Source organism: Lepidothrix coronata, unplaced genomic scaffold (genome assembly GCF_001604755.1).
Source record: "Lepidothrix coronata isolate B3197 unplaced genomic scaffold, Lepidothrix_coronata-1.0 Scaffold91, whole genome shotgun sequence".
In the NCBI taxonomy this organism is placed as follows: Eukaryota; Metazoa; Chordata; class Aves; order Passeriformes; family Pipridae; genus Lepidothrix; species Lepidothrix coronata.
The window spans coordinates 2,962,376-2,975,912 of record NW_016690271.1 but is presented as its reverse complement, the minus strand read 5'-3'; the positions used below and the strand labels follow the sequence as shown (position 1 = coordinate 2,975,912).

At 48.5% G+C, this 13,537-nt stretch overlaps 1 protein-coding gene across 1 annotated transcript; it reads left to right on the top strand.

Annotated features, from left to right (window-relative positions):
* Positions 1 to 6,518: 6,518 nt before the first annotated feature.
* Positions 6,519 to 13,352, top strand: DDX52 (DEAD-box helicase 52). The gene is made up of 15 exons (XM_017821572.1): positions 6,519 to 6,633; positions 6,767 to 6,995; positions 7,615 to 7,745; positions 7,958 to 8,143; positions 8,391 to 8,534; positions 9,323 to 9,434; positions 9,719 to 9,791; positions 9,872 to 10,075; positions 10,469 to 10,559; positions 10,743 to 10,865; positions 11,099 to 11,249; positions 11,626 to 11,701; positions 11,940 to 12,011; positions 12,304 to 12,396; positions 12,674 to 13,352. The coding sequence occupies exons 1-15, from the start codon at positions 6,547 to 6,549 to the stop codon at positions 12,759 to 12,761; spliced, it is 1,860 nt and encodes a 619-aa protein (XP_017677061.1). The 5' UTR covers positions 6,519 to 6,546; the 3' UTR covers positions 12,762 to 13,352.
* Positions 13,353 to 13,537: the final 185 nt, after the last annotated feature.

Here is a 13,537-nt window from a genome sequence, read left to right as displayed (position 1 = left end):
GGAGTCATGAAGACTGCTCAGTCCCTTTCAGGCAGATGTGGAAGTGATGCTCTCTTTTAGCAAAAGTTGGAGGGACAAGATGCGTGTTTTATTCTGAGATCCTCTTGGCACTTTCCTGCTCAGCAAGTCCTTTCCAAAGCCCCAGAGTGCAGATAACCTGGTGCAGCTGAGCTGATGCCCCGAGGGGAGTTCTGCCTTCTGGGGTTTGATTTCTGCACCAGCTTTAAGAGAGTCACAGGCTGAAAAGGATGGAGCTCAGGATGTGAAAACTATGTGTGAAGCACTCTTGGATAAGTGGTTCAGGATCAGTGCTGCCCTCCAGAAAGCTCTGCAGGGAAGGTAAGTGGAAACCTTGGGAAAAGGAGACTTTGAGATTTGACCCCACCAGAGAGGGACCTGGTGAAGAAGGGGAGACTAAGCCAAAAGAAAACTGGGGAAAAGGGCATAGGATCCATCCAAAGACACAGGTGGAGTAGGTGACTGGAGCAGAGTGTGATAAAGCAGACAGGATAAAGCCAATAATGTGAGTACAACAAATGATTAAGAACAGATGGTACTTTCCCAAATTCACTTTTGTGAATTTATGAAGTTGCCCAACAGTGTGTTTTGTGCTGTCACTCACCCTGAATGGCAGGAGATGGAAAGGGAGAAAGCCCCGTGGATTGCTAAGGATGCTGTGGGTGCTACACATCCCTTCATGGGGAGAAAGGATCCCGTGATTTGGATTTAACCCTCTGGCTGAGAAAACCTTTCTGGGTGGTAAATACCACCCAAAACTACTTTCCAGAGCAGCCACTGCAGCAGCTGGGCTTGGGCTGTCCCTGGCCAGACCTCACCCTGCTGGGAGAAGCCCTGGGTGAGGTGTTTGCTCCTGCAGGTTCCCTGGCTACCTCATTAAATTGTTGGAAAATACAGTGCCATGTCAAATGAGGCTCCTGGAAGGTATTTTTTTCCTCCTGTTGTTGTTGGGCACGTTGTGTTTGCGCGTGATGCAGTTGTTATGGAGCAAAGAAACCAGCAGAGCCATGACAAAGTTCATTTATGGCCAATACAGTTTTACAGAGCCAAGTGATTGTTTTACAGTTCAAAGCTGCTTATAAGGGAATTCCTTGCACTTGAGGATCCACAGGCTGCCATGAGGCTTTAGCAGGCTGTCTTCATGTGAACTGCAGGCTCCTTCCTGGCAGGGCAAAGGGACAGGGCTGCATTTAATTTGAAGTGCAAGTGTGAGTGCAAAGGAAAAATCCCCCAAATCCCAGCGTGGCCAAGGCCAAGGGGTAACAGTGAGGGTCAGGGCTGTAGTGGATCTCTGCACAGGCTGTGGGTCAGGGGAAGGGCATGGGGAAGCTCTGAAAGGTGTGAAGGTGGATGTGGGAGGGCTGGGCAGGAGCGTGACCTCTCCTTTACCTCCAGAGTCGTGCACAGCCAGTGACACCTGCCTGGTGGGTAAATCCCGTGCCCTGACTGCCTCCTGCTTGTGCTACAGCATCCTCAGTGCTGCCAGCAAAGTCACTGGGTCAAAACCAGCTGAGCCACCCTCTCCACATGCCCCAGGGGCCATGACAAGGCTTTATCAAACCATGAGCAGGAGCCCTCGGCAGGGGCTGCAGCCGTGCCTGGGGACTGGGGCTCCGTGGCGCCTGTCACCTCCATCACTGCGGGAGGAACAGAGTCAGGGAAACCCTGTCCAGGGGAAACACTGTGTGCAGGCTGCTGGCCGAGCTCTGGGGCACCTGGTGCTGTGGCCCCTGTCCCCAGGTGCTTGACAGCAGCCTGGTGAGGGTGAAGACCTCACTGCCAGGGCAGTGCTGGGACCCCACAGCCATCCCAGGGCTCTGGTGCTGGCTGGGCTGCAGCCAGGCCAGCTCACATGTCTGGCAGCAAACATGGATTGCTGAGGAAGTCCCAGGTAATCCCTGTGGGGGAGCAGATGTCCTGCTGGCCAGGGAGGCACCGACCTTTCCAAACTCCCCGAAGTACAAGGAGCAATTCCAGCAGCTTTACGAGTGCCCTCGGTGTGAGCGTGTGGGTAACACGCAGTTGCGCAACAGCACCGGCTCAACGCGCGGGCTTTCCAGACTCGTTCTGCCAGTCCAGCCAGATGGCCGGATCTGCTGGAAATCTCAGCAGGAAAAGCAGCAGCAGTGGCGTGGGGCTGTGCAGAGGCTGGGGCTGTGCTCCCCACCGGTGCATCCCGCGCATGGCTGCCCAGCGCTGCCGTCCTGCGCGACAGGTCAAAAGGGAAAGCATTGTCATTCCCTGCGGACAGCAAACAGGCTCTGCCCTTTGAAGCCTTTGAGAGGATTCGGTTGGGCTGGTGGCGGAGTTTGAGGAGTACACAGAGGAATGCAGAAAGTGCTTGTGTTGGGAGGCTGGGCTGTTTGCAGGCGCTGCCAGCTCCCCACTGCGGTCTGGCCGCGGGAACAGGTACATGGAGCCGGAGGAATCCCTGTGCCAGGGGGTGTGGTGTTGATCCTGTCTCCTGCTGCCATGGGGTGTCCATGATGTGCTCACAGGAGGTCTTCACAAGTCCATGAAAATGTGATGGGGGCAGAGTTGTGAGCCATAAAGACCAGCAGAATAGCGCCGTAAGAGTTTACTGTCCTGAACCAATGCACCGCGGACAAACACTTTAAAATGCACTCAGTGTCCAGAGAAAACCTCTCTGCCTGCTCCAGTGCATCTCTGATTGCTCCTGCAGCTCCAGGTGCCGTGGCTTCCACGCCTGCTGCTGCACTGCCCTGCACTGGCCTCCCCCAGCAGCCAAGGGACCTGCAAATCTGGGGCTCACCAGGGAGCCTTGATATCCTGATATCCCAACCCTCTGCCATGACAGGCCAATGTCTGCAGTGCTCCACATCCCATAGGGATGAGCCAGGGCTGCCTCTCCACCTGTGAGCACCAGCAGGTCCATCCCTGCACACCCACCACAGCAGTCCCAGCAAACCTCCTGAGCTGCTCCACACCATCTGCTCCCTAAAGGTCCCTCACAGGCAGACGCCCAAGTCTCTCACTTTCCTTCCCCCTGTGAATGTGACGAGATCTCCCACACGGAGGAGATGGACAAGACACCACCCTGGGTCCTCTGGGGACTAGGGACGGACACTTGGAGGAAGGAAGGAGTCTGGTTTCACTGCGTGTGGTCAGGTGAAACACCTGGTGCGAACAGACTGAGCCACGGACTGTAGCACACGGGTAAAGGGGTAAATGGAAGCTCAGGGTTGATGTTCCCAGGGGCTGCAGGGCTTGGCTGGCACAGGGAGCACCTTCATTTAATCCTGGAAGGTCCTTTCCCCCTGCTGCAGGTGGTGGGAGCCTGGCAGGTCCTGGTGGAGCCCTGGGGCAAAGGAGAAGCACAATGGGCTCAGCAGAGCCAGAACGGGAGCGCTGTGGGAGCCACCAGCAGTGGCAGGGAGAAGGCTCTGACCCCCTGGACTTTATTTCTCTGACCCAGGGATAAAACTTGAAAGTCAAAAAAACCCCTAGAGTTGTCCTGTCCCAGTGTAGGTGTAATGCAGAGCCACACAAATCCTGAACCTCAGGCATTCTATGTTACCTTCTAACTCAAGGAACTTTGGTTTTACTTTTCTATTCAGCAAAATTAATTCTTCTCTCTGTAATTAATATGCTGTTCAAATGGAATCTTAATTACAGATAAATCACAAATCTGCACACTCAACTGTTATGCTTTTCAAGTAATAAAACAGATCATTTGTCTTCCTCAGACGAACAGAGCCCAACCAGCACACCATTTCCCCCTTTATGAAGAATTCATTTGCCTTAGAAAGAAAGTCTTTAAAAAAACATTGTAAGGATTTCTTAAATAGGGGATCAAAGCTCCCACACTGCTGGAAACCATTTTTTGCTAAATAAGATGTGAGTAAAGGGGAAAAAAAAGTAAAAGTTTTTTTGCTAGTGGTTGGGATTACAACACCCTTGGGAGGGACGAGGATGTGGGGTCAAGAAGTGGTGACCAGGTTAAGCAACACAGGGAACAGAAGGGGAGGACAAAGGAACAGAAAGTGGAAGTGGACAGATGAATGAGGACGCATGTTTCTGTGCCGCAAGAGAATGGGGGCTACATCAATTCATACTGAGAGCCGGGGCTGAGGGCTGGTAATGGATCGGGGGACACAGCAGGGATCAGAGGTCACCAGTGCACCCAGCCAGGCTAATTGACTGTTATGTGCATATTAGTGATGATGATGTAGCAGGAGGGCAGGACGTGGGGGGCAGATGTGCACGAGTCCCGCTGCCCTCTAATTCCTGCCTCACACCTGTGGGACAAACGAACACACACACGGGGAAGGGATTGGCTTAGCTGGGATTTTTCAGGAGGGGAGCCCACGGCTGCAGGTAGGGATCTTTGATCTGGGTGTGCACATGATGGAACAAATGTGCTCAGCTGATTTGCTTTGCCATCTTACAGGGTTTTATTTCGGCTCCATGTGTCGGGCACAGCCTGAGGATGAGAACAGCACATCTCAGCTGGGCTGCTCTGCACCACCACGGAGGTCCCTGAGCTCCTGGAGGGCAGGGTTGCACTGGGGTCAGGAGTGTACCTGGCTGTTCATCACCTTCTGCGGTCCCAGGGACTCTCTGCAAGGATAACAAATGAAACCAGGAGCCTGGGCTCTCCCCCACATCCCAGTCCAGCCTCCAGGCATCCTGCCAGCAACTCCAGGCACACGGGCCAGCACTTCCCTGCTCTGATATACCTTCATCCAGCCCTGGTGTGTGGAAGGGCCGTGTTCCTCTGCACGTACAACCAGGTGAGGGGGTTAAAATAAAGACACAAGCTGGTGCAATAAATGCTGCCACCGCTCCTGAGTGTGGCTGTGGCTGTGTCTGGGGGGATTGATGCTTCTCTTTTAGCTGGAACAGGTGCATGTTTCTTGTTTGCTGTAGTAGAGATGGAGTGGGAACTCCCTGCAAGGAGACTCTGTGCTTTTTCTTTACTGGTTTGGGTCTGTTACAGGGAACAAAGCAAGTCATCCTTTGCCTTGTGGGGTTGCTGCAGTGCCCACCTGAGAGCAGCCCTTCTCTGCAAGGTCACCTCGCTCACAAAGCAGGAGCAACACAGGAGAAGGGTGAAAAGAGCCCTGATAGACCCAGAGGGTGGTTGGGCACTGACCAGGCTCCCCAGGGCAGTGGTCACGGCCCCAAGGCTGACAGAGCTCAAGGAGTGTTTGGACAATGCTGTCACAGACAGAGCGGGATTGCTGGGGTGTCTGTGCAGGGCCAGGAGTTGGGCTGGATGATCCCTGTGTGTCCCTTCCAGGTCAGGATATTCCATGATTCTACAGCGTCTCACTCCTGGCACACAGCTCTTTGCCCACCCAATGCCTGGTGCTGCCTCCTCGGAAGCAGAGCTGCTCCCTCCTTACACAAAGGGATTTCCCAGTCGCCTGACGAAGAGAATATTCCCTGTTTCCTCACTCTTGAGTCTGCCGACAGCATCCCTTGGTGAGTGATGGATATTGGAGATGATTTATAGTTCTTTGTTACACAAATGCCTCCACATTCTTCCCCATCCTCTCGCAGCAACCACAGTCACTTCTCCCGGCAGAAAAGCAGGAGCCTCAGCCTGGGAACAGCATGAAGGATGCAAAGTTGGGTCTTTATTCACTGTAAATACACCTCTGGGGACACAAACAAGGGAATTGTCACCGCTGTGGTGCTCTGCACCCAGAGCTCTGTGTGGCTGCTCCCACTTCTGCTGGGAAGTTAAAAGTTTGGCAAAGAGAAAGCGCTATAAATCAGGCAGAGAGGGACGGAGGGGAGGATCAGGTTTACCCAATTTTTCATTTCAGAGTTTGTTATTAAAGTAGTGAATGTGACAGGAGGAACAGCCATTGCCTATATGTCTTAGAGTTCTTGGATTTCAGCAATGTAAACCTTTACCCCTTGAGATCTTTATTACGTTCTATAGATTTTGTTGCTGCTTAATTGGATTTCTGTTTGTTTTACTTCAAGAAAAACCAGGAAAAAAATATCTGTATTGTTTGATCTGATAGATTTACCTGCACTATTAGATCTCACAGTTTATCATAATGAATAAATACACGAATTAAGTAAATTCTGATCTTAATCTGGGCAAACTCTCAAGTGGCTTGAGCAGCTGCACTAGTTACTGGGTTGCTCCTGTCATGGCCTCAAGGGTTTCTTTCTTCAGGCACAGTTGTGAGGCTGGATTGTATTAGTATAAATCAAGGATTAAGCAAAGCGGTTGAGCAACAACATCCTCCGGTCAAGTCCCTTCCAGCCGCTGGGACTGCAGCAGAGATGGAAGGGGCCGGACCGGAGGGAGTGACAAGCACACAAGAGGGAGGAATCCTCGCTTTCCCCCCTCGCGCTGTCGCGACAGCCGTGCCCATGTCGCTGCGGCCTCTCCCGCGGGCTCAGGCCCGCCGCGGCCTAGCGAAGCCTGACCGCCGTTGCCATGGCGACGCGTCGCCACGACACGCGCGAGGCGGTTGCCATGGCAGCCGGGCCGGAAGTGCTCCCCGTTTCCGGCGGGCGCGCGGGGGATGCCGGGAAGGCAGCATGGAGACCCACGAGCTGTTCCGCCGCCTGGGCGCCGGGGCCCGCTTCGACCTGCGGCGCTTCGGGGGCGACGCGCGGCGCTTCGGGGTGAGGGGGCACCGCGGGGAGGCCGCGGGGGGCTCGGGGAACGGCCCCTGCGCGGTTCAGGCTCCGGAGCGCCGCCCCCGCCGCCCGCGGGGGCTGCACATGGAGGCTCAGCTTCGTCCCGCTTCTCCCGCAGGTGGTCAGGGAAAACCACGGCAGCGTCTCCCTGGAGAGTCTCGACTTCTTCGGGAACAAGGAGGGAGCCCCTCGGGGGTCTGCCGAGGAGGGCTGGGGGCTCGCGGGGGCTGGAGAGGAGGTGAAGCAGCAGAAGGATGGAGCAGGGAAAAACGATGGAGAGGCGGCGGGAAAGAGAAAAAGAACGGCAGAAAGCAGTGAGGGGAAAAGAAAAAAGAAAAAGACGCGAGGTATTTTTATGCATACACGTGTATCCCGGGCAGAATCATCACGGAGTCCTGGAATGGTTTGGGTGGGAAGGGACCTTAAAGCCCATCCATGCCACCCCTCTGCCACGGGCAGGGACACCTTCCACCATCCCAGGTTGCTCCAAGCCCCGTCCAACCTGGCCTTGGACACTTGCAGGGATGTGGCAGCCACAGCTTCTCTGGGCAACCTGTGCCAGGGCCTCCCCACCCTCACAGGGAAGGATTTTGTCCCAATATCCCATCTAAACCTACATTCCTTCAGCTTAGAGCCATTTCCTCGTGTCCTGTCACTGATGAATACCCTGAAGAAGTTTATATTTCTTCCTTGTTTCAGCTTATTTTAATTCTGCAGGTCCTGTAGATCATTTTACCAGAGTAAAAAATGCTTCTGGCTTCCTTGACTGGTCTGGGTCAGAGCAGGTCAAATAACTGGGACAAGATTCAGTGTTGACACTGAAGGGGGATGTGGTTGCCATCCTTTTGGAATCTTTGTTAATTTTATTGAGAATGAGAGAAAACAGGGTTTGAGATGTTCTTTGTCTCCAAATAACTTTTGTCTGGATTTTACTAATGGAAATTTCAATTTGTTTGGAACTTGCAGGAGCAGCATCAATGCCAGAGCTGTCAGAAAACAATGGAATAAAGTGGATGTCCTCTCTGGAAGCAAAACTTGAAGAGACAAAAGACAAAAAACCTACTGCAGAGAAGCTTGAACGCTTGAGGAGAGAAAAGGTGGGAGCAGGGAATTCTGATGTAGAAACAGATTCCTGGGGTTCAGTGGCTGTTTTATCTGGAAATTGAGGTTTATTTACTCAGTTAATTCATTTATTCATTTCCTCTTGGGAGGAGGGTGACTGAGTGTGGGGTAAAGAACCAGAAGGTGAATCCAGATTTGGTTTTATGGTGTCAAGGTAAAAAGAAAGAGTTTGTCTCTTGCCTTTTAGATAAATCGCTTCAGGAATCAGCACAGGATCAACATTCAGGGAACAGATCTCCCTGACCCGATTGCCACCTTTGACCAGCTTCAGGAGGAGTACAAGGTGCACCCTAAAATCATGGAGAACATCCAGGCTGCAGGGTTCCATGTCCCCACTCCGATCCAGATGCAGGCGATTCCCGTCATGCTGCACGTAAGTTCTCTGGGACTGTGCTTTGTTTCAGGGATTCTGGCAAAGTTTGGGATCGTGGCAGTGTCTGGGACAGGTTTAGAGATAAATCAACTGCATCAGAGTTCAGAACTTAGCCATTGCAGTAGTCCTGGAATGTGCATTTCCTGAGGTATTTTGGGTCAGTTTGCACCGTTGGTATTTCTGGGAATGTGATTTTTGTTCCTTTTTTTTACCCTAGTGAAATACAACCCCCTTGTTTTTCTTACAGGGTCGAGAGCTTCTGGCTTCAGCTCCTACTGGGTCTGGAAAAACACTGGCATTTTGTATCCCTCTCTTAACACATCTGAAACAACCCAGGAACAAAGGATTCAGGGCTGTGATCATATCACCGACCCGAGAACTTGCCAGCCAGGTGTGTGTTGAGGGGAAAGGTCTTGTCAAATTGATGTACTTCAAAGTTTTCACTCAGAATCAGTAAAATAGCAGCTTAGTAAATATTTTTTCTCCTTTATTACCCTCAGATATCAGAAAAAAGATAATTTAAATGATTCTTTTAAGTCCTTTGACTTCTGTGGAGTAGGTACATATCTACTATCTGAGTCTAATCTAAATGATTAGATTAGAGGCTCGAGATTCTTTGATCATATTTTAAACTGCCCAATGCTCAGGTGCTCTTAAAACCTCCTTTCCTACTTGAGATTGCTATGAGAGGTTTATCTGTTTGTCCCAAACACAGAATTTCAAGGAATAGCTTTATATTGCAGTTGTGTTATTAAAATGAAATAAAAAGGACAACATTGGGCAGGTTTTATTCAAATGGCAGAGGGGACTTTTAGGAGCTACATATTGTAGTGAGACCTGTGAGAACTTTGAAGGGAATAATGCATGTTAGGGAGCTGTGTTTTATTATGCTAGGAAAACCAGAGAGGTTTCTCTTAACACTGAAATCAGGGTGATGTTTGAAGCTGTATCTTCAGGATTAGGTTGCCCAGAGAAGCTGTGGCTGCCTCATCCCTGGAAATGTCCAAGGCCAGGTTGGACAGGGCTTGGAGCAACCTGGGATAGTGGAAGGTGTCCCTGCCCATGGTCTCGATTATCTTTAGGATCTCCTTCAACACAAACCATTCCATGATTCTGTGATTTTTTGGTTAGAAAAGCTCTTCAGCTCAGTTTGAAAATCCACCTCTGCTGCCTTTTCAGACCCACCGGGAGCTGGTGAAGCTGGCGGAGGGCACAGGCTTCAGGATACACATGATCCACAAGGCAGCTGAAGCAGCCAAGAAGTTTGGGCCCAAGTCTTCCAAGAAATTTGGTAACTGTTTCAGTGACTGAAGTGCTTCTAAAAATGTCAAATATGTCACTGACCTTTCTCTTTGGGCTGTGTGGCTTTAAGGAGATGGTTAGTGACACTCAGGGCGTGTGATCTGTTGTGCAATGCTCTGAGAGTGGCAGGGGAGAAATGGGAAGTGAGCCTGACCTGGACTCTGTTAAACTGTACCTCTGGCAGATTGGATTGGAACTGGTGTTTCTCAGGGCCCTTTGAGACTGGTTTATTTGGTGTCTTTTTCAACATTTTGCATTTTTTTCTTTTCATAGATATTCTGGTTACTACTCCCAACAGACTCATTTATTTGCTGAAAGAAGATCCTCCAGCAATAGACTTGAGCAGGTAGGGAGAGTCTGTCCCAAATCTGGCTTTGCCACTCAGAAGTGGTGGCTGTACTGAAAAGCAAACCTCCCTGTTCCTAGTGTGGAGTGGCTGGTGGTGGACGAGTCGGACAAGCTGTTTGAGGACGGGAAGTCGGGATTCCGGGAGCAGCTGGCCTCCATCTTCCTGGGCTGTACCTCCCACCTGGTGAGGAGGGCCCTGTTCAGTGCCACCTTCGCCCACGACGTGGAGGAGTGGTGCAAGCTCAACCTGGACAGCGTTGTCCTCGTGTCTGTTGGGGCAAGGTGGGTGTGCAGGTGGACTTGGACTTCCTCCAGTTCTTTTTTAGTTCCTGGGAAATTTTTCTTTGTGTCATCAGCCTGCTCGGTTTCATGGATGTTGTTAGTCACAGTGCTGCAGGTTTTGTGTCTCCAGAAAAGAATTGTGTGGGCACATAGATCTTTCTCACATGCTGAATGAGTTGTTCTTTTCCTTTTGCCAATTGCTTTATCATCAAATAAGCGTTAATCTTAGGAGCGTGCACTGGTGAAATAGTTTTGTTGTGCAGCATTTCTCATTAAACAAGTAATATTTTACGGATTTTGTATATATTAATATGTAAAAGATGTATTTATTTTTATATATATATGTATAAAAACACTAATGGGAGCACATTTCTGTTGGATTTCTGATTTCAGAAACTCTGCAGCAGAGACAGTAGAACAAGAGCTGTTGTTTGTTGGATCTGAGACAGGAAAGCTAACAGCCATGAGAGAGCTTGTTAAAAAGGTATTTGGAGAGACTGAGCACGTCCTGCTTCCTGCTGAACTGAGCTGGGTGCTCCGTCAGAAACTCCTAATTTCCCAGCTCAAAGACTTCTCTGGCACGTGTTAAACCATTGGCCAAATCTGTGTCTCAGTTTCTGCAAGGAAAAAGGACTTTTGAACTTGAGATAAACTTACTCTTTTGCAGGGTTTTGCTCCTCCAGTCCTTGTTTTTGTACAGTCTATTGAGAGGGCTAAAGAGCTTTTCCATGAGCTCGTTTATGAAGGCATCAATGTGGATGTCATCCATGCAGACAAGACTCAGCAACAGGTAGGAGGATTTAATTACTTTTCAAAAAATGCTTTAGAAAGAAAGGTAAAAGCAAGACTGTTGCAAAGTGACTCCAGGTAACTTTGGCAGCAAATTCCTGCAGTTTTTTGTTTAGAGGTTTAGTTTTATTCCTTAACATCATGATGACTTCGAGGAGACAAGTTCACCTCCTTTTTAAAATTGCTAATTGGGTTATTTATTGTTTCTAAATATCTTTTCTATTCTTTTCCTAGAGGGATAAGGTAGTGCACAGTTTCAGAGCTGGGAAGATCTGGGTGCTCATCTGCTCGGCCTTGTTGGCTCGAGGGATTGATTTCAAAGGAGTGAATATGGTCATCAATTATGACTTGCCAACGAGTGCAGTGGAATACATCCACAGAATAGGTGAGGGATTGCTCACAAACTCTCTCTTTTTTCCTGTTTCCCAGATCTTTAATGTAGATCCTCTTGTGCATGAGCAAAACTCACAAAACCAAACCTCTGTGCTGCAGCACAAATTTCTGCATTGCTTGAGCAATTTGGTTCTGGGCTCAACTTTCAATAAAATTGCATTACTTTTTGTCACTCTTCTATGAACCTTAAATATTTAGATAAATTGTAGATATACTTGTGCTTTCAGTAGGAAGAATCCTTGGGGATTGGCTGCTTGGCATATGAACATCTGCTCAGTATATGAACACGCATCAGGAGGCTGGGGCTGTGAGGAGGAATAAAGGGAGAGTAATTTAAAGTAAAATCTTGCAACATTTGTGTTTGCCAGGTCGTACTGGAAGAGCAGGGCACAGAGGAAAAGCAGTCACTTTCTTTACAGAAGATGATAAACCTTTATTACGAAGGTAAATTGGAAACATGATACAGCAGAGGTGGTTTGTGTGGTGTGGTTGTGGCTGGTCCCACACACCTCAATGTACTTCAGACTCACTCGTGTCTTTATTTCTTGCTTTAAAAAAACCCCCAACAAAACAAAAGATCAACAACAAAACAGCCAGTTGTCAGGATTAGCTGTTTTCCACAGAACATCCTTATCACTTGTCCAAGCACTGGAGCTGATCTCTTCCTTCCTCTCCTTTCCAGTATAGCCAACGTTATCCAGCGAGCTGGCTGTCCTGTGCCAGACTACATAAAACACTTGCCCAGACTGCAAAGGTATGTTCTTTGAGTAGTTCACCAGTTTTTTAATTAGTGCTCCTTAGTAGCTTTTAATAGTTTCTAAAACTAGAAACATATATATATAAGACTTAAATTAAAATAAAGTTTTTGTGAATGTCTTCGAGACGATGTAGCTGAACTAATCTTGGTGTAAACAACACTGAAAATATTTTCACACCCATAAATCCCTTTCAGCCAGGAAGAGGTTTTCATTATCTGTTTTATTTAGTTTGGATAATTTTTGCCCTTTAAAGTAATTTAATCCGTCTTCACTAAATGTTGTTCTCAGCAAACAAAAGAAGAAATTCATTAAGAAACCTTTGACAAGAGAATCCATTTGTACAACCCCAAAGTGCTTCTTGAAAAAAGGCAAAAGAAAAATGTAAGTACTTTTTTCTCAAGAGGAGGTAAGAGAGGCTGTTTATCCAGAAAAGGCCCAGAAAATTCCTCCAGAATAACAGATAACTTGTTTGGATGAACAGTCGTAGTGATGAAGTTTTAGTGTCAATATCTGTCTACTGAAAATTGGATTTATTACCCACTTAGGAGTGTTGCTGATGAAGGATTTATGTTCAGCTGCACAAACACAATAAAAACCGCTGTGATATACTTCATTTATTATGTTCAGGTGTCATGGTCTCTGATGTGGTTTTTTGTAGGAAAACTACAAAGGAAAATATTAAGGAAAAGAAGAAAGTTAAAGAAGACAAGCAGGGCAGTAAATTACAGACTGTTTCAGACAGCTGAATTCAGACTGGTGAGTAGGGGCTGACACCTCTGTCTGTGCTGGAACAGAAGAATGAAGATGACAGCAATGGTGAAGAGAGAAAAGTATTTCTTGTGTTTCCTTCTGGGTGAGGATGGAGGTTTACATGCAAGAAAGTCTCTACTGCAATGCCAGGGGAGGATTCCTGGATGCTTCTTATAGAAGCTGAAGCGTGTGCTCGTGCAGTGCATGCCTTGTGTTTCTGACAATAGTTCAAAAATAGCATCACTTTGTGTTACTTGCACACAGTTGTGTATTGCTTCTTGGAAATACTGTCAGTTCTGTGTTCAGATCGCCCCTAATATGTTTGTTAGACTTCCAGAAGATTCAGAGGCAGGAAGCACACAGTGTTTACTGTCAGGTTTGATAAATGCAGCTGTCAGAGACTTCCCTGGGCACTTCAGGAAAACCAAACCAAACCCACTTCAAAGTAAAACCTTGCTCTGCCTACTTTTTTCTTCTGTAAAATCATTTTGAAATAACTAATACTCCACATGTCTGTAAACCCCGGTACTTTTGTACTGTTTCATAATTGAGCCTCAAGCCAGAATAAACAGGGTCATAAGATAATACAGAGATTTGCTTGTCTATACAGCCCCAACGGGACAAGTCTGCAGGCAAGAAGGCCCAACTCAGCTGTTTTCTATGTCTTCATCTGCTCCGTGTGTTCTGAGTCCACTTTGGTCGTGTCAGAATCACAAAATTGTTTGGGTTGGAAGGGACCTTAAAGCCCACCCAGTGCCACCCCCTGCCATGG

Bases quoted from the DNA above. Each gene is read 5' to 3' on its own strand.
- DDX52 (XM_017821572.1), top strand. From the start codon at position 6,547: ATGGAGACCCACGAGCTGTTCCGCCGCCTGGGCGCCGGGGCCCGCTTC. The intron at 11,702-11,939 runs GTAAATTGGAAA...TCTCCTTTCCAG, and splicing joins GATAAACCTTTATTACGAAG to TATAGCCAACGTTATCCAGC. The intron at 12,012-12,303 runs GTATGTTCTTTG...TGTTGTTCTCAG, and splicing joins CACTTGCCCAGACTGCAAAG to CAAACAAAAGAAGAAATTCA.